At 39.7% G+C, this 20,461-nt stretch overlaps 1 protein-coding gene across 2 annotated transcripts in view; it reads right to left on the reverse strand.

Annotated features, from left to right (window-relative positions):
- Window positions 1-16,752, reverse strand: part of TMEM184C (transmembrane protein 184C) — a 29,333-nt gene extending 12,581 nt beyond the window's left edge. The window contains exons 1-4 of one of the 2 annotated variants that reach the window (XM_019977448.2): window positions 16,053-16,752; window positions 8,515-8,645; window positions 8,358-8,394; window positions 7,463-7,668 (exon numbers count right to left, since the gene is read on the reverse strand). In XM_019977448.2, the coding sequence (XP_019833007.2) occupies window positions 7,463-7,668; window positions 8,358-8,394; window positions 8,515-8,645; window positions 16,053-16,271 (593 nt within the window). In that variant the 5' untranslated portion in view covers window positions 16,272-16,752. The other variant, XM_019977449.2, reaches the window with a different exon arrangement.
- Window positions 16,753-20,461: the final 3,709 nt, after the last annotated feature.

Here is a 20,461-nt window from a genome sequence, read left to right on the forward strand (position 1 = left end):
AACACACGAAAAGATGCTCAACATCACTCATTATCAGAGAAATGCAAATCAAAACCACAATGAGGTACCATTTCACGCCAGTCAGAACGGCTCCTATCCAAAAGTCTACAAGCAATAAATGCTGGAGAGGGTGTGGAGAAAAGGGAACCCTCTTACACCACTGGTGGGAATGCAAACTAATACAGCCACTATGGAGAACAGTATGGAGATTCCTTAAAAAACTGGAAATAGAACTGCCATCAGTTCAGTTCAGTTCAGTCGCTCAGTCGTGTCTGACTTTTTGCAGCCCCATGAATTGCAGCACACCAGGCCTCCCTGTCCATCACCAACTCCCAGAGTTCACTCAGACTCACGTCCTTCAAGTCAGTGATGCCATCCAGCCATCTCATCCTCTGTCATCCCCTTATCCTCCTGCCCCCAATCCCTCCCAACATCAGAGTCTTTTCCAATGAGTCAACTCTTCGCATGAGGTGGCCAAAGTACTGGAGTTTCAGCTTTAGCATCATTCCTTCCCAAGAAATCCCAGGGCTGATCTCCTTCAGAATGGACTGGTTGGATCTCCTTGCAGTCCAAGGGACTCTCAAGAGTCTTCTCCAACACCACAGTTCAAAAGCATCAATTCTTTGGCACTCAGCTTTCTTCACAGTCCAACTCTCACATCCATACATGACCACAGGAAAAACCACAGCCTTGACTAGATGGACCTTTTTTGGCAAAGTAATGTCTCTGCTTTTCAATATGCTATCTAGGTTGGTCATAACTTTTCTTCCAAGGAGTAAGTGTCTTTTAATTTCATGGCTGCAGTGATTTTGGAGCCCAAAAAAATAAAGTCTGTCACTGTTTCTCCATCTATTTGCCATGAAGAGATGGGACCAGATGCCATGATCTTCATTTTCTGAATGTTGAGCTTTAAGCCAACTTTTTCACTCTCTTCTTTCACTTTCATCAAGAGGCTCTTTAGTTCCTCTTCACTTTCTGCCATAAGGGTGGTGTCATCTGCATATCTGAGGTTATTGATATTTCTCCCTGCAATCTTGATTCCAGCTTGTGCTTCTTCCAGCCCAGCATTTCTCATGATGTACTCTGCATGTAAGTTAAATAAGCAGAACTGCCATATGACCCAGCAATCCCACTGCTGGGCATACACACTGAGGAAACCAGAAGGGAAAGAGACACGTGTACCCCAATGTTCATCACAGCACTGTTTATAATAGCCAGGACATGGAAGCAACCTAGATGTCCATCAGCAGATGAATGGATAAGAAAGCTGTGGTACATATACACAATGGAGTATTACTCAGCCATTAAAAAGAATACATTTGAATCAGTTCTAATGAGGTGGATGAAACTGGAGCCTATTATACAGAGTGAAGTAAGCCAGAAAGAAAAACACCAATACAGTATACTAACACATATATATGGAATTTAGAAAGATGGTAATGATAACAGTGTATGCGAGACAGCAAAAGAGACATAGATGTATAGAACAGTCTTTGGGACTCTGTGGGAGAGGGCGAGGGTGGGATGATCTGGGAGAATGGCATTGAAACACGTATAACATATGAAACGAATCACCAGTCCAGGTTCAATGCATGATACAGGATGCTTGGGGTTGGTGCACTGGGATGACCCAGAGGGATGGTATGGGGAGGGAGGTGGGAGGGGGGTTCAGGATGGGGAACACATGTACACCCATGGTGGATTCATGTCAATGTATGGCAAAACCAATACAATATTGTAAAGTAATTAGCCTCCAATTAAAATAAATAAATTTATATTAAAATAAAATAAAAGCAGTGCTTCCTTTTGCACACTTGATTTCACTCTCCAGAATGTCTGGCTCTGGGTGACTGACCACACCATCCTATTAATCCAGTATATTAAGATTTTCTTGTACAGTTCTTAAGTGTATTCCTTCCAGTTCTTCTTGATCTCTTCAGCATCTACTAGGTCTCTACCATTTTTGTCCTTTATTGTGCTCATCTTTGGGCAGAATATTCCCTTGATTTTCCAATTTTCCTGAAGAGATCTCTAGTCTTTCCCTTCTGTTGTTTTCTTCCAGTTTTATGCACTGTTCATTGAAGAAGGCCTTCTTGTCTCTCTATGCTGTTCTTTGACACTCTGTATTTAGTGGGATGTACCTTTCCCTTTCTCGCTTGCTTTCGCTTTTTTCTTTAGCTATTTGTAAGGGCTCCTCAGATAAGCACTTTGCCTTCTTGCTTTTCTTTTTCTTTGGGATGGTTTTGTTCGCTGCCTCTTGTAGAGTATTACAGACCTCCAACCACAGTTCTTCAGGCACACTCTTTACTAGATCTAATCTCTTGAATCTATTTATAACCTCTACTAATATTCATAGGGGATTTAAGTCATACCTGGTTGGCCTAGTGGTTTTCCCCACTTTCTTTAGTTTAAGCCTGAAATTTGCTATGACAAGCTGATGATCTGAACTACAGTCAGCTCCAGGTCTTGTTTTTGCTGACTGTATACAGCTTCTCCATCTTCGGCTACAAGGAATGTAATCAATTTGATTGCGGTACTGACCATCTGGTGATGTCTTTGTGTAAATCGTCTCTTGTGTTGTTGAAAAAGAGTGTTTGCTATGACCAGTACATTTTCTTGGCAGAATTAAGTTAGCCTTTTCCTTGCTTCATTTTGTTCTCCAAGGCCAAACTTGCCTGTTACTCCAGGTACCTCTTGACTTCCTACTTTTGCATTCCAATCCCCAACAATGAGTAGAACATCTATTTTTGGTGTGAGTTCTAGGAGTTCTTCTAGGTCTTCATAGAACTGATCAACTTCAGCTTCTTCAGAATTGGTGGTAGGGGCACAGACTTGAACTACTATTATATTGAATGGCTTGCCTTGGACATGTTCATTTGCTTTAAAATAAAGTCTATGTTCAAACATATGTCCATACATTTAAAAACTTCATTTAGTCTGCCTAATTCCTAAATGGTGTAATTAAGAAAATTTTTGTTCTAGAAACAACAGGAAGCCAAAATAGTTCTATACTTGTCCTCCCAGAAAGAAAAGTCCAGGGCATATCTTTCAAGGTATATAGTACCCCATCTCTTCCTGTAATATGTAAGTAAAGGCAGTAACTCTTATGTAGGCAGTAAAACTTGGACATGAAGACAGTGACAGTATAAGAAAGGGAAATCATAACTTCATTTTGTTCATGAACAAAGATCTAAATGTTCTAAGCAAAATATTAGCGATCCAAAACTTATAATGTAGAAAAGTTGATGATACACCATAACCACTTAAAATTTGTCTTTCAAATGCCAAGTGGATTATAACATTAGAACAGTCATTAATCTAATTCACTATATTAACAGGTCAAAAGCAAAAAATTATGATCATCTCAACAGGGATAGAAAAAGCATTTGATGATATTCAATACTTAGGTATGATTAAAAACTCTTAACTAGGGATAAAAAAGAGTTTATTTAAGCTAATAAAGGATGCCTACAAAACATCTTTAGAAACATTATATTCAAATGTGAGATTTTATAAGAATTCCCTTTAAAACCAGGAATGATACAATAAAGTCTATAGGTACTGAGCACAGTGAGAAGAGAAACATGTATAAAAACTAGAAACAAATTCTTTTGAAGGTGACTGGTTACATAGAGAATTTAAGATCTACAGAATAAGAAAAATTAACAAGATTTTTGGATATAGGCTCCGTATGCAAAAACCAATTGCCTTTCTGTACACTGGTAGTAATTAAACTAATTTTTAAAAAAGGTGTCATTTACAATAGAAATAAAATATAAGACATTTAAAAAGTCATAAAAGATGTACAAGACTTTTATGAGAAAACTATACTGAAAGATAAATGAAGAGCTAGATAAGCAGAAAGTAGACCATATTCATAGATAAGAAGATTCAAATAACCATAAAGATTTCAATAAATTGAAGACTGAATTCAGTAAATTGAAGACTGAATTCAATTCCAATCAAAAAGTCCCAATAGGATTTTTCAAGTAACCTAACAAGCTGAATCAGAAATTTATACATAAGAGCACCAAATTAAGAATAGCCCATTTAAGACTTATTAATTAAATATAGTAGTCAATGTATGGAAATGGTCCAGGGATAGAAAAGTTAATTAATAAAAGAGAAAAAGGGAAGATCACAAATAGACCCACATGTATGGAACCTTTATATGACAGAGACGGCAACATAACCAGTGAGGCAGGAGAGAGAATGGTGCTAGGACAGCAAGTCAATCAAATAAAGTGAAACTGCATTCCTACTTCATATAACATATGAAAAAGAAATCAATATATGTTTATAAGTCTTAATGGAAAAGTAAAATGTTTAGGAAGAAAGCACAGGAGAGTTGTTTTTATAATGCTGGGGTCAGGAAGAATTTTTTTAACCAGACAAAAAGTACTTGAAATAAGACTGATAAATTCAACAATATAAACATCCTCAATAAAGTGCCAAAACATGCCAAAAACTAGAAGAAGGTATTTTTAACATGCATTAAATAATTAGAATCTTAATCTATAAATATCCCCTACGGATAGACAACCCATTAAAAAATGAGGAACAGAAACAATCACTTCTCAGAAGGAAAACACAAATGGCTGATAAACACATGAAAACTTGTTTAAACTCACTACTAATCAGTAAAACCTTTATGACCTCTTGAGAGGCAAACATTAAGAAGTGTGGGTATTCTAAAATCTTTTCTACTGGTAATGGGAGAGTAACTTGGTACTGTCACTTCAGCAAATAATTTATCACAAAATCACACAAAAGCCAAAAAGATGTAGCATATCCACTCCAAGGTATACACCCTAGAGCAAATTTTTTCAAAGTGTGGCAAATTCAACATGGTGGGCTATGATCCAATTTTAAAAACAAGAGGGTGGAAAGGAATACACAGTAAGAGTTAGTACTGTTTCATGAAAACATTTGTTTCCTAACAGTATTAAATCACTAGGTAAAATGTTCCTCTCGTCTCATAAACTCACATACATAAAATCTAACATTCATTAAAAGAAAACTCACTGTGCTCACTGCATATGTCACATAAATCATAGTCTAAAAAGGAGATGCAGTTTTACATCTAAAGACTGCAAATTTGCATCTTAAATTCAGTATAATGCTTAAAACCAAAGCATCATATTGATTTATCCTCAACAGCAACAGGCTGATTAATGATCAGACATATATCACCAGTTATCCAATAGAAGGAGACTGGTAACCTAAACTGTATTTATATACAAGAGAATGAAAAATTTTATATTACTAAAACCATATCCCCAAACTGCACGGCTTTGGTAATGTTTAAAGTCTTCAAAGGAAAGAAAACCTGGTTTATAGTTATGGACACACTGCTGATATCATTCAGGTAGTAGCTGTCAGAACTCAAGAGTCTCAGGAACTTTTAATATAGTTTTTTAAAAAGAGAAAATGTGATTAAATATAAAAACTAAAATTTTGATGTAAAATTATCCCTGAATAAAAGTGATGCATAAAAAAATGTAAACAAGAATAAATGTAATTGCTTGTGTAGTTAGGAACAAATAAATTGCACAAGCACAGAAAAGGGAAATTTTGGTCTACAGCCTTGAAACCTTGAAAAAGGTTCTGGGTTTTAGCTGACCACCTACTAACTGGGATGAGCCAGCCCAAAGAGGCAGCCAGAACCGCATCTCAGGTTCTGTATTAACAGAGGAGTCCTGATCAAAGCCAAGCTGCCATTGCACCTCCACTATCGTCATCATATTTACTAGACCACTGCAATCTCCTGCATCTATGCCCACTTCCAGTTCAGTACACAAAGAGTACAGTAATCTCTGAAAATGACACTTGGGTATCAGCCCTTCGCTTAACATCCTATAATGGTTTCTCACTTGACAATCTCTCTCCTGGACCAAACTTTAGACAGGGTTCCTCTTAGCCTTCTTTTCAACTAGGCATGAGCTAGGCCCTGTCCTTGGCCTGGGAAACCAGTCTGAGCAAAAAATCCTGCTAAGACACCTATTACCACCACCGCTTCATCATCTCACCCTACCTCCCAATATCTGATTACCCTTGAGATCGAATCCAGCTCCTCATCCGTCACTCTTGATGTTTTCTTGGTCTGCCTTAAGTAACATTCTTTTTAGGGCAGTTTAGAAAGAATTCTCTTACCCTGATGTCTCCTCTTAGTAATTTTCCACCCAGTGACCACCCCAATCTCTTTGGTTATAAATCCCTGTTTGTTCTTATTGTATTTGGAGTTGAGTACAATATCCTTCCACCTCCAACTGTTATTCTCACTATCCTCTTTCATAGGCTCCTATTGTTTTTCCTTCATAGTGTTTCTTGAAGTAACTAACTATATATTTGTGTCTTCATTTAATTGCTAACCAAGCTGTAAGTTCCATGAGTTCTACATCTGTTATATGTATTATGATATACCTATATACTAGCACATACTAGGTGTTCAATACATATTTGTCAAATAAACACCTTAGGAATTTATTATTTCAAATAGCCAGGCAGCTCCCTGTCATTGCAAGGATGTTAAGGAGAGACACTTACATTTGGTGCTGATGTCGTCAAAGTGGTTCTGTATTGCAGGAAAGGCAATGTAGCTAACCCTAGGGTGTATATCTACACTGATTCCTCCAAGTCATTCCACCCACCTTGGCTTGCAAATTTCACCTACATCCCCATCTATCAGTAATCAAGTCTTGTTGATTCTCTGTTGGATTCTCTTATTATCTTTCCTTTCTATTTCAATTCCACGCCCCTCTTTTTCAGTTCGTTCTCACAAACGAATTATTCTAATAACATAATTTATTTCCCTTTCCGGACTCTTCTCCTCCTAATGAATCTTGCATAGTATTTTAAAATTAATCTTTCTAAAATGCCAGTCTTCAAATGCTTCCTGCTGAAAAACATCCAGTGGTTCATTCATAGCGTAAATGAAATCTTAGGTTCAACTTAACTTTGCAGGCTTTATTTCCTTTCTGTCCTACATGAATGAATAACAAGGCCAACTAACTTACATATAACTAGAATAAACATCACCATTTGTTACTCTTATTTCATGTCCAATGCCGTTTTCCCACCTAGACTATCTTCTCCTTGAGTCTTAGACCTGATTTTGCCATTAACTTGCTATGTGATTTGAGGAAGTTAATCTCTGCAGACTCTGGTTTCCAATCGTAAAAGAATGTTGGTTAAATGATTTCTAAGTTTCCCACCGCCCCCCCTCTCCCAACTTTGTCAGTTTTCTATTTAGGGTAAATAATGTAAAAGAAACTAACTCATATGTTTGGATTATAAAAATGTGTTTTTTAAGTATTCAAACTTGACTATGAACTACATGAGGGTAGGGACTCTGTCTTACACTTCTTGTCCTGCATATAGCACTTAACACACTGCAGAGAAATGACACTTATATCTGTTTAAGTAAAACCAAACTTAAAGAATTAAAACCAAACAAACTTACTCTCCCATAGTCCATGGTGGACAGCAACACAAAGGAGGGAAATGTTTCTGCTGATCTTTGGCTTCAATGATTAATACCAGATTTGGATAGCGGTTAGTTAGATAATTGGTAAGGAATCCCATGAAGTTGTAAATGACATAAGCTTCATAGCATTCTCTGCAGGTATCCACATATATTGCAATGCTGGGATATTTCAAAGCTATCCACTATGAAGAAGCATAGATATTAAAAAGTTGTTTTAACAGATGTTAGAAACAATAAAAGGAATTACCACTGCAATTCATGGCACTCGCAATAGCCCTATTTTAAAACTTGAGTTGTCTTGTCACATACTTATATCAAACTTGCTAAATTTTATCATTATGAGGGCTACCAGGTAATCTGTGAAATCAATTTTTAAAAGCAATAAAGATCTTGCATATTGGTAAACAAAAACATTTCTGTTGGGGGTAAACAATGAATATGAAGAGAAAAGTTATATTATGTACTTGAGTTCTTCAATATTAATATAATCCAAAACTTCTTGACATGACCATAGAAAATGATGTTAAAGACATTTTCTTTATATTTAATCAAATTAAAGCAGTTATTTGTAACAATTACATATACTAGGATCCACTGGGGAAGATTTCTGCTTTGGTCCAAATAAATATTGTAATAAATAAAAAGGATGATACGGTAATTTTAAGTATTACAATCTTTAGAGGAATAAGAACAACTCATTTGAAATTTTAAAACATCTGCCTTTTCTATGGTTATACTTTACCTTCTTTATTAACATTAAAAACACTTATAAACCTAACTCCTTATTGCCAAATAACATTACTTTTATTACCTTAATTATAGTATCCTAAAACAAGTTTTTAGTTAATGAGTTAAAATGAAGCATACTTACACTATCCAAACTGTATATGGGTACCATCCAAAGAATCCTATTTAGAAAGCAAAAACAAATTTAAAACACTTTACATGATTAAAAGCATTTTACATTTTACGTAACACTTACATTTTATGAGAGAAGCCACACAACACTAGTAGAATCAACGTGTTACCTTATTATGGGTTTCTGTAGCTCAGGTTGTGTGTAATGCACTAAATGTTGCAGTATCACCCAAAGCGAGATAGGTATAGTCAACAGCAAAAAGATTCCAGCAATAAACCAAGCCTTGGTGTGTATGCCAACCTTTAAGAAGCAAAGAACATATTAATATAATTCTCTGATATTAAAACTAAACAGGTAAATATGCTTTTTGTATTTTTTAAAATTTTAATTTATTACTGAGGCTCAGTATTTTCCAAATAACTAGTGGCTATTTTTATTTTTTCTTCAATAACAGCCTATTTGTGCTTTTATAGAAGGAGGGGGTGGATTTTTCCTCATATGGTCTTTAGTTATAGCACTGCATACATTAAGCATACTAATCCCATGTCATTTCCCTCAGATTGTTATTGGCCTTTTATATTTGATTTTTCTGATTAAGGATGTACAGAAATTTTAGAATTTTCTATAAGTCAAATCTAAAAATCTTCTGGTTTATTCCTCTGCTTTTATGTTGGGATAAAATTTACCAAAGATTTCTGCAAATTTTACTGTTACTCAAAATATGAACAGAAGACTTATTGAGTGCTGTTTGCCTGATAACTTTGCTAAGTTCTTGACATGCATCATGTCTTTTAATCCTCCCATTGGCTAATGAGCACTGCCAGTGTCCAAGGGACCCGTTCAGAGGACCCATGCTAATACAGATTGCCCCTGTAAGAGCACACAGGGCTTCCCAGGTGGCTCAGTGATGAAGAGTCTGCCTGCCAATACAGGAGATGCATGATATGCAGGTTTGATGCCTGAATAGGGAGAATCCCCTGGAGGAGGAAATGGCAACCCACTCCAGTATTCTTGCTTGGAAAATTCCATGGACAGAGGAACCTGGCAGGCTACAGTCCATATTGGGTCACAGAGTTGGACACGACCAAGCACACATGCGTGTCTCTTATACACGATATTATCAACTCAGGACAAGACATTTTCAAAAGGTCTAATTTCTTTTTAAGGTCAATATCTGATCAACATTTTTTTCCTTTAAAAGCTCAATTTCTAAAAATATAATTTGAACTGCTTCATCCTTAAGGCAGAGCTAAAGTAATCCACTCATTTTCTGATAAAAAAAATTTATTTGAACCTCTGTTTTATCTGAGGAGCCCTCTAGAATAAATTTTATTCCTTGTACTCCTGAATGTGAATCCTTTTAATTAAAATTTAAAAAAAGCAAATGCTAGCTTTTTAAAGTGAAAAGGCTGGGAATCTGTTTTTAGTATTTGAGGAGTTTGAGCAGTTAATGGAAATAGAACTGAAGTCCACAACTTCTGTCTTTTGCTGTTTCGAACAAGATTTTTTTTTCATCAAGAGTCAAAGATTACAGAAGTAGAAAACAAAAGTATTGAGAACAAATGTATTTTTATAACAATGAATTTCTACATTCAACTGTATGGAAAACTTGAAAAGCAGATTAGAAAGTCTTGCTGAATGCTAGAAATTAATAAAGCAGTAAGTCAAAAGTGAATATGCAGAGGTGAAGATTTTAAAAACAATGTCTGAGCAATAATTTTCCAAAGATTTTTGCTTGGCTCAATTTCATTTAAAATTCAATACTGAGCTTCCCTGGTGGCTCAGTGGTAAAGAATCTGCCTGCTAATGCAGGAGACTCATGTTCGATCCCTGAGTCAAGGAGACACCCTGGAGAAGGAAATGGCAACTCACTCCAGTATTCTTGCCTGGGAAATCCCATGGACAGAGGAGACTGGAGAGCTACAGTCCATGGGGTCACAAAAGAGTTGGATATGACTTAGCAATTAAACAACAACTCATTTTAATGATGGCAATAATAGTAACATACCCTAGATTTTCTTTATTACAAGGTGATCATTAAGAACAGTATTGCCAAGTACTTTTAATGCCTACATTTGTTTTTATGACTGCTTTAGTGCTAAAAGGTAGAACTTGGTGGCAGACTTGAGAGAAAACTGATGTGCTCATGACTAAAGAAAGCCAAGCATCCTCAGTATGCTGTAAAGGAGAAAGTTCTTTTTCAAATGATCATAAAACAAGTGACTGGAGAATTGACTCATTTCAGTATGGTGATTCCAATTGTAGAAATCTTGCATATGAGAGTTAGTACTAGTTTTACATTGCAAGTGGTAATTTCGATTTAGAAAAGCATCATCCAGCCACATTAATGCTCCTAATTTGAATCACTGGTCTTATAAGTGTTTTGGTTTTTGAGCTATTTAAAAAGCTGTATGCCTAAGAAATTGAACCTATCGTATGTGTGTACATGTTTATGTAATGTTATAATAAAATATAATAAAATTATATATGTTCTACTAAAGTAGTATTATAAAATAAGATCTTACTCTAGGTATCTGCACAAATTATTAATATGATTATTACATTTATTTTAATTTCTATTTATCTCTAAATTATTCACACTTGAGACACACTGATAGAAGGATGCGATTAATATTAAACTTATCAGCCACTTTTGGGCTCAGAAAAAAGGAGACAAGTAGTGTAGATTTTTTCCCTAAGGTAATTTGAAGAGAGCAGAGAGGAAAGAAAAAACCAATAAAGACCAGCATCCAGAAGTGAGTCAGCTGTCCCTCAGCCAGTGGCTTTCAGAGCAGAGAGTAGAGGGACACAGGAGAGTGCCTTCTGGGCTCACTTCTCAGGGAGAAGCAGGGAACACTGCCGGAGAGTAGGGCGAGTGGCTACTCGGGACACAGGGCTAGCAGGGCAGCATGGCATCCCGGGGGCGTGTCCCTTACTGACCTCTATATATGTAAACACACGCTCAGCCCAGTAAGAGTGGACAGATGGCGGCACAGATGGTCGCCTGGCTGCTCCAGGCCTGAGTGTATTCCTCACAGGCATGGGACTGGCTAGCCAAACCTCCAGTTTTCTACAACCTCAGTTGCCACTGACTTCTCACAGCATGAGCATTGTGACTGTGGTGTTTACAAGAGAAGTATTTTTTTTTCATACAATACTGGCTCTAAACATGTCAACTACTTTTTCCAGTGCTTAATCAGATGCAAATAACTTTGCTTTGTGTGCTCAGTTGTGAACCTAATCCCAATGAAAATGCTATCCAAAAATGCTATCACATTGCTGCCCCACTATAACAATAACAGCAGCAAATAAATAGCAAATAAACAGCAATAACAACAGTGCTATTTTAAAAACAACAGTGGTAATTAGGGGCTTACTGAGTACCTACTATGTGCTGGGGACAGTGCTAAGCATTTTAAAGACATAAACTCATCCCGTAAATAATGAGAATGACTGTCACTTTAGCCACTTATTAGTCTCAGTGTTCACATCTGTAAAATTGGGATAATTCCTGTTTCAGGGCTTTAAAGAAGATTAAAGAAAATTACACCTTATCTTAGGGACATGCTGTAGTTAGTGTCCCTAACATCTTAACAACAAAACACAGAGGCGGGGGAGGCCCTCCCTTAATCCACACTCCTTTCTATCTGCTGTGCCACGCATTCCCGAGTGAAAAAAATACTCAAACAAAATGAACAAAAACCTGTCTTCATATACTGATACCACTTCTTCACTCCACATTTATTTTTAGCTTTTGCCCGGATGCCTCCAGGGTTTCCCTCAAAGCTCAGTTGGTAATCTACCGACAATGCAAGAGACCCGGGTTCAATCTGTGTGTCAGGAAGATCCCCTGAGAAGGAGGTGGCAACCCACTCCAGTATTCTTGCCTGGAGAATCCCACGGACAGAGGAGCCTGGCGGGCTACAGTCCATGGGGATCGCAAGAGTTGGACGCGACTTAGCAGCTAAACCACCACCACCACCACCGATGCTTCCATCGAAACCATGACGAGGCTCACAAAGGACCCTCTTACTTGTGAAGACCAATGGACAGCGCAGCAGCACCAGACTTCTCACTGTTTTGTCCTTCTGGAAGAGGGCACGGCAACCCACTCCAGTATTCTTGCCTGGAGAACCCCCATGGACAGAGGAGACTGGCAGGCTGCAGCCCAGGGGGTCGCAGAGAGTCAGACACGACTGAAACAACTTAGCACATGCATATCTGACGAGCCCATGTGAATGTCTCTCACAGACCTTAACTATGTGTCCCAAGCAGAACTCAAGTGCTTTCAAATCTGAGTTTCCATCGAGTTTCCACCTTGGGAACTGGCATCACCATTTACCTTGTTCAAGACTGAAACCTCAGAGTGGTTCTTGACGTCCCCCTTTCTCTCACTGCCTCTCTTCCCCAATCATATCCCCTGTCAAGCTCTGTTTCTTCAATTTCCATGATGCTTAAAATTCACTTTTCCATCTCTATTTCTGCTATCCTGACTTGGGTCATAAGTCATCATAGCCTGGGCACCCACTACTTCTGAACCACCTTGAAGAGCTTTCTAACTTCTTTCCACTTCCACTTAATTTTCCACAGGCTGGTAGAGTTGTTTTTGGAAGATGTGAACAATGCTGCCCTGCTTGTTCACTTTTTAGATCTTTTTTAAATTTCCTCATAGCATTTCACATCATTTATTGATCTGCTTGTGCTGGTTGTGTTTGCCTCTATCACTAAGTTCCATGAAAGCAGGAGTCATGTTTCCCTCTCTAACCATACAGAATACAGCAGCACTGGGACTCAAACAATCATTTATTAAGTATCAGACATTTGGGCAAAATGAGAAAACAAGTAAAATATAAATCGTGTTAGATGCTGGTGAGTCCTAAGAAATATAAAGAAGGGAAGAGGATATGAAGAGTTGAGGAAAAGAAGCTTGTAATTTTTAAACAGGGGAGCTGGGTGACACTGAAATAAAAACCTGAAGGACACAAAGGAACGAAAATACCATCTAAGGAAAGGCATATTATGACACGCCAAGGCCCTAAAGAGGGAGCATGCCCTACACATTTGAGCAAAGCAAGTGTGGAGGCCGCTCACGAACTAAGGAGAGAAAGTCAGAGTGAGATGGTGGGGGGGTGAGTTCAGATCATGCTGGGGCTTGGCGCCACAGTCAGGGACATGTTGGCTTTTAATCCGGGACTAGCAGTGACTGGAAAACTTTACGAGGATACACATAACGTGACTTATGTCTTCACTAGCTGTTTGGCTGGTGTGCTCAGGATAGTCCAGCCAATACATGATGAGAACCTGGCTCAGGGTGTTAGCAGTGGAGATTGTAGATTAAAATATTCCTTAAAAGCTGGTACAGAAAAAGTAGAGTTGACATCAATGATGAAATAAAGATTTACATTTTAAAGCAAAACCAGAAACACTTCACACAGAACTTCTCTGCCTTCTGGCGCCCACCCGCCCCTCTGGGGTGCACTGTGCGTCTGTGCTGTGTTCGCCAGACCTCTCCAGTGGCAGCAGGACTTGCTCAAACATAAAGATCACTTTCTCTCCTCTGGCCTCTACTTAGAAGACAGCATTCCTTTCTCAATTCTGAAAGGGGCCATGACGACCCACCACTTGACTTGTAAGCGCAGACATCTCTGGTGAGCTTTACTGTAGTTGTTCAGTCGCCAAGTCGTGTCCGACTCTTCGCGACCCCATGGACTGCAGCACATCAGGCCTCTTGCCCAAGTTCATGTCCATTGCTGAGCTTTATGTACAATGCCAACGTTATCACTCCCCTTAAAGATGGTGACTGGAACTGAAGAGTGGTCAGACCTGGGGAGATGCTGGGCTGTAACGAAGTTCAAACTTAAATACTTACTTATAACCTTAGTAATGTTACTAACTATACTACTTGCATTCATGCCTGTTTATGGTTATTGGTTCTGGCACTACCAAATGTATCCGAATCTCCGATAAAACTAATGATTAGGCCACTTGAAATGATTGACCCAATATATAGTTATATAAGATCCAAGACTGTAACAGTGTAACTTTTTCTTCCTGGGAGGAAGCAACAAGAGGGAACCATTTCCTGGACATAAGACAGAGGCCCAGAGGCTTTTGGTTACTGTTGACAGGGCTTAGTTCAGTAACAGTACATTGAATGGCTAAACCTGAAAATCCTCATTTGACCCGTGAACAAGCATTCCCAGTCCCACGGGACAAACTGGTAGCAAAATGCTTCCCAAACTTTGGTCTAAATTAAGAGCGAAAGGGAAAGGATTGTAAAATAACAAATACTGCCCATCCAGTTCTTTGAGAATTAAGTCACTAGCCACTGTGGGTTCTGACCTACAATACACCCTGGAAGGAATTCGGGGTGGGGGTGAGGGGCGGGGCAGACTCTGCAAAAATTGGCAAAACTGGCCTTCAGACAGTCGGCTGTTTTCAGAAATTTTTTATGAATCTGGATTCTTGCATCTTTCCATACTTAGAAACTCACTAAATTCACACCTGTTCCTTGTGACTAGCGATCTTCTACCGAGTACTTGACTGCATCTGCCTCCTTAGCCAGAATCACATATACACCGGCTTCCCCTGTATCTCTTCAGGACAGCGCTCAGAGCTTTCTGAGAGGCTGTCTCCCAGGCTATAATTCTCAGTTTGTCTTGAATAAAATTTTCCATCTCTTTCTTAGTTGACTACTATTTGTCACTGACACCAACAACTAAGAGAAGTCTTAAATTAGGTTATGCTACACAGAATTAGTCTTTAAAATAGTTCCTATATTTCAGAGTAAGAAATACTCTAGAGAAATACTTAAAAGTAAGGAATCTCTATTAGTATTAAGATGTCTATACGTGGTTTGGTAGACAAATTATGGAAATAACCTAAATTTCTAACGGATGAGAAATACTTAATGTAGTGTAATAGTCTAGTAACATTAAAAATAACTATATGGACTATGCTAGTATGGGAAAATGAACAAAAAAATTGAGTGAACATACATAGAACAAACACATACTGAATACAATCTGTTTAATTATATAAAAATATTTCCACACAAAAGGCCCCAAATTGCATAACTCTTGTGAAACAGTTGTTTCTAAGTAAAAATAGTCCCCTGGGTTTTATTGACGTCAAACTTGAAAGTTCACTTCAACTTTTTGCAAAGTGCTTAGTTAAGTATTTACTTTGGGGTCTTTCAGCTTATAGTACTTTCCTGATGTCATAATAAGAATATGACATCAAAAAACACACAAGGCATTTTCCCTGAAAACTTTGTTGGCTTAGAGTTCAATTTTAAAGTAGAACAAGGTCGAACCAACTCAATCCTTTAATTCAGGAAGCTAGTTAAATGCTAATAAAATTCTACACCTGGTCCTTAAGATAGACCTAACTAAGTTCAGTATTTGAACAGATCAGATTTCAGGAATAAAGTTATCTTACTTTCCGGAAATGGATGACTGCCTGCAAAACAGTGGTCTCCGAAGCTGCTACAGTAATATATTTTATTTTCTCAGTCCTACCTCCACCAGTAGCATGCTCTGAAAAACCGTGAACAACCAGAAGCCACACATCGGTTCTGCTATGGGTTCATTACATGACTTGTTTTTCAGGATATCAAGCCTGGAGCATCCGGGTAAAAACAGGCGACCTTAGATGGACAGGAGGTTGAAGAAAGGGTAGGAGGCTGATGGTGCGGGACCCTCTTACCTCCAGTTTCTGTAGTTCCCACACGCAGAGGGGAACCGCAACCACTATGGACAACAGGTAGAGAACCACCGCCAAAGGTCGAATCCACTGTCTCCAGTTCCTCCAGGTACAAGTGCAAGGCATGTTTCCGCATAAATCAGCTCCGAGTAGGAAGGAAAAGAAGCTCGAAGTAGATGGTAACGCGGAGCCCTGTTCTTGGGCTGTTTTTTCGTCTCGCATATTACGGTAGAAGAGCCGACGAGCGACTCTACCAGCAGCTTGAACCGCCTCCTCGGCCCACGCTGTGCTTACTGTTACTGCTGCCACAAACGCGGCCGCTCACGGGGCTACCGGGGAGCAGTGCGGGCAACATTCTTTCTTCCCCACAAAGCATCGACCCAGTTCTTCCGCGGTGGAATCCCCGGCAGAGCCGCTGCCCTCACCTGGGGATCGTCCAGAGTTCCGCCGGCACCATGGCCTCGAGGGGAGCGGCGCCGAATGGGACCAGCCTGTAAAGACCGTGCAGTCAGTTCGTTTCTGCCCCGCGGCTGCCGGCCTGCTCGCTCTTTTCTTGGGTGGTGGCGTCCCTTTCCTGCGGCGACTGCAGGCGTCACTGAGGATTCCGCGGACAGATAACAGACGAGAAAGCCAACCCAGCAGCCTCAGGATTTCTTCACTTGTTCTTTCGGGACAGTCCCCCAAGGCGGAACCCAAGGCCAAACCAGGGCTTCCGTTTCCGCCCTCGCTGTCTGAGGTTGGTGATTCGAGGACTGAGCAAGATAGGCCCGCCCCATCCGGCTCACTTCTCGCTCTGTGATTGGTCATTTTTCGGGGGCGGGGCTTCTAGGTGCGTTCCAAGCTACCAGGATGGAGGAAGTCGAAATGTTCGGAGGTTGTGGAGTTGTTCCCGGCGGCTCAGTGGCCCAGGAAGATTCTGCAAGCTGTACAAGCCTTTTGAAAACATTTGAGGAACTCCTACTACACTGTTATGCTGACTGTATTCCAGCTTTAAGAAAGGCTGTGTAAGAAGCCATTATCTTAGAGCGGAACCTTTCTCTGACCCAAAGATCCGCGATTCTGCCTGGAAGTGGATAGGGGAGTTCGCTGGAATAAGAGGAAATGGGAAACGTCCGCCTAGTTTTGTGTCAATTGCTAAAATCTAGGGGTGGAGCCCGGAGAAGGCAATGGCACCCCACTCCAGTACTCTTGCTTTGAAAATCCCATGGACGGAGGAGCCTGGTAGGCTGCAGTCCATGGGATCGCTAAGAGTCAGACACGACTGAGAGACTTCACTTTCACCTTTCACTTTCGTGCATTGGAGAAGGAAATGGCAACCCACTCCGGTGTTCTTGCCTGGAGAATCCCAGGGATGGCTGAGCCTGGCGGGCTGCCGTCTATGGGGTCGCACAGAGTCGGACACGACTGAAGCGACTTAGCAGCAGCAGGGGTGGAGCCACTTAGTTATTTCGGGACGCTTCGAAAGAACATTCTAGGGATAGCTTAATTTTAGAAGCAGTACTGAATATGTTTTCCGCATTTGGAACTTGGTAAAAACTGGCATATATTTAAGTTTCAAAAGGTTTACGTTACTACTGACAAAGAAGTTTTACGTGCTCGAAGCTTTTGAGGCAAACAATGGTGGTATCTTAAAGCCTTTTTAAACCAGTAGAGCAAACAAATTATCTACTTCTCAATTGATACACAAATATGTATTGTATCTGTTATTTTCTGAGGGTCAGGCACTGTACTAAGCGCTTTTCTTACATTATATCAGTTGATCTGTGCAAAATTCCTAAAAGGTAGGCAGTTTTCCATGTCACAAACGAGAAAACAGATTAAAGTATTTAAGGATAAAGTTTGAGGAACTCGTTGAACTTGTTACTGGTAGAGCCAGGATTCTGACCTTGGTATCTAACTCAAGCATTGGATCTGTCCATACCTACCACCTGAGAATTTTGGAGAAGATAATCGCACCCCACTCCAGTACTCTTGCCTGAAAAAGCCCATGGATAGAGGAGCCTGGTAGGCTGCAGTCCATGGGGTCGCTAGGAGTCTGACACGACTGAGCGACTTCATTTTCACTTCCCACTTTCATGCATTGGAGAAGGAAATGGCAACCCACTCCCGTGTTCTTGCCTGGAGAATCCCAGGGACAGGGGAGCCTGGTGGGCTGCTGTCCATTGGGTCGCACAGAGTCGGACACGACTGAAGCAACTTAGCAGCAGCAGCAGCATGGACAAGAAGGCCTACGGTATTGAATATACCCAGCCTAGGATTCTGACAGAGGCACTGACAGAATGTCGTCTTCCCTATTGTCATCTGTCCTAGCTAGAGCCTACAGCTTGATAACATCTTTTTACAACCTGGCCTCTTTTAAATACAGACTGCTTTTTTAAGGGGAAATGGGCCTTTTGTTTGTTCTTTCTAAGCTAACCTATAAAATTGAAATCATTATTTCTAAATTTTCTGATCATTAAATTAATGCATGCTCCATTGTTAAATTTTGGAAAATAGAAAAATAAAAGTAACCTTTATTCTACAACCAAATATAATCACTACTTACTTTTTTGGTACACAGTATGGTTGCCTTGGATACATAGATTGTCCCTGTGCCTTTTAGCTACAGTCATTGGCATCCGTAGTAATCTTCCCCATTCTTTCTCTTGGACAAATCTTTTTCACATAATTTGTGGAACTTTCCTTGATTCCCCCTTGCTCCCCATATGCTTATAGCACTTGTTGTGTGTTATAAATCATTTCCTTATTTGTCTTTTAGATTGAATTTCTAGGAGCATGCTGAAGTTCTAGAACTATTAGAATAAAGTAAAGGAGGGAAGGGACCGGAATGTCAGATGCACAGGTGGTTTCCCACTCCAGTATGTGAACTGAGGTTCATCCACGGTGAAGTTTCTGCAGGTCAGTAGAGAAATGAGGGAAAAAAAATTACATAGTTTTTAATTTAGTCTAATCTATTCTTTCTAAGTGATTATGCTTTATTTTGAAACTGTTCATTCTATTTTTCTTTCATGTGAGGAATAGTAATAGAATAGTTGCTTTCTAAATATTTTTACTTTGGAAAATAAGAAGTTAGTAACTTAATTTGCTCCCATTTAGTTTACTTCTGAAATTATTCTTGGCCCATGAAATCAATGAGACAGGGAATGGCCTCTGATTTCAGCAACCACAGTGTTGGCCTGATCCTCATCTCCTTGCTTTATTTGGTATGTTTAGTTGCTCAATCGTGTCCGACTCTTTGCAACCCCACGCATTGTAGCCTGCCAGGCTCCTCTGTCCGTGGGATTCTCCAGCCAAGAATACTGGAGTGGGCTGGCAGTTTCTTCTCCTGATGTGCTATAGGTATTCTCTGTATTCTTTCTGGATATGATTTGGCCTAAGTTTGAGGGTGAATCTGAACTTGATCGTGTTTGAATAGTAAATGGTTATGACTAGCAGGTGGTTCTAGGGTCAAAAGCAAGCTGTTAGTCATTCTTGATGCAGTGTACATAGAGAAAATGAATTTCTGCTGATATGTTACTGTGTCATATGAGAATAAGTAGGTGAAATTTTTCCATCCATGGAGGGTATGTTTGGATTAGTCTGACTTAAAATAATAGGTTAACAAAATTGGCTTTGAGGAATTCTGAGAGGTGCACATTGTTAAACCCTCGGCCTGTATCCTCCCATTTCTCTATGTAAATATGTCTGTGATGGTTTTAAAATGTAGCTGCAATTTCTTTACTTGTCCCGTAAATATATAGACTCTGTATCCCATCCCTTCAATATAGGTGGGGCATGGTTGACTGGACCACTAGAGTATAGTGAAAAGTGATCATAGTTACCATTTGACTTCAGAGGCTAGGTCATTCCACCTTGTCTGTTGGAACAACTTGCTTTCCAAACTCTCAGCCATCATGTAGAAGTCTGACTGCCAGAGGCTGATGTGCTCTGAAGAGCCAAATATACATCGGAAGGTCCCTTGAAGGTATGCTGAGTGACAGTCACAGCTGAGCCCAGCCCTCCAGGTAGCCAGCCCAGGTGCCTGCCCCACAAGTGGAGAAGCTGATTCTGGCTCCCAGAACTGGAGTCACCCATCAGCGTTTTGCATCTTTCAAGCTGAGGTGCTAAACCTGTGGACCAGAGGAAGCCATTCCGGCTCTGCCTTACCATGATTCCTGGCCTGAAGAACCCATGAGCTCAAGAGAACTAGGAGAAAGGCACAGACTGGGAGAAAAATTTGGAAAAGGCACATCTGTTAAAAGGACTGTGATCCAAAAATGTACAAAGAACTCTTAAAATGAAGCAGTAAGGAAACAAAAGCTTAATTAAAACATGGGCCAACTGCCTTAACAGAACTCACCCAAGAAGATATCCAGATGTCAAATAAGCGTGGTGGGAAGATGCTCCACATCATATGTTATCTGAGAAATGCA

This window comes from Bos indicus, chromosome 17 (assembly GCF_029378745.1).
Source record: "Bos indicus isolate NIAB-ARS_2022 breed Sahiwal x Tharparkar chromosome 17, NIAB-ARS_B.indTharparkar_mat_pri_1.0, whole genome shotgun sequence".
In the NCBI taxonomy this organism is placed as follows: domain Eukaryota; kingdom Metazoa; phylum Chordata; class Mammalia; order Artiodactyla; family Bovidae; genus Bos; species Bos indicus.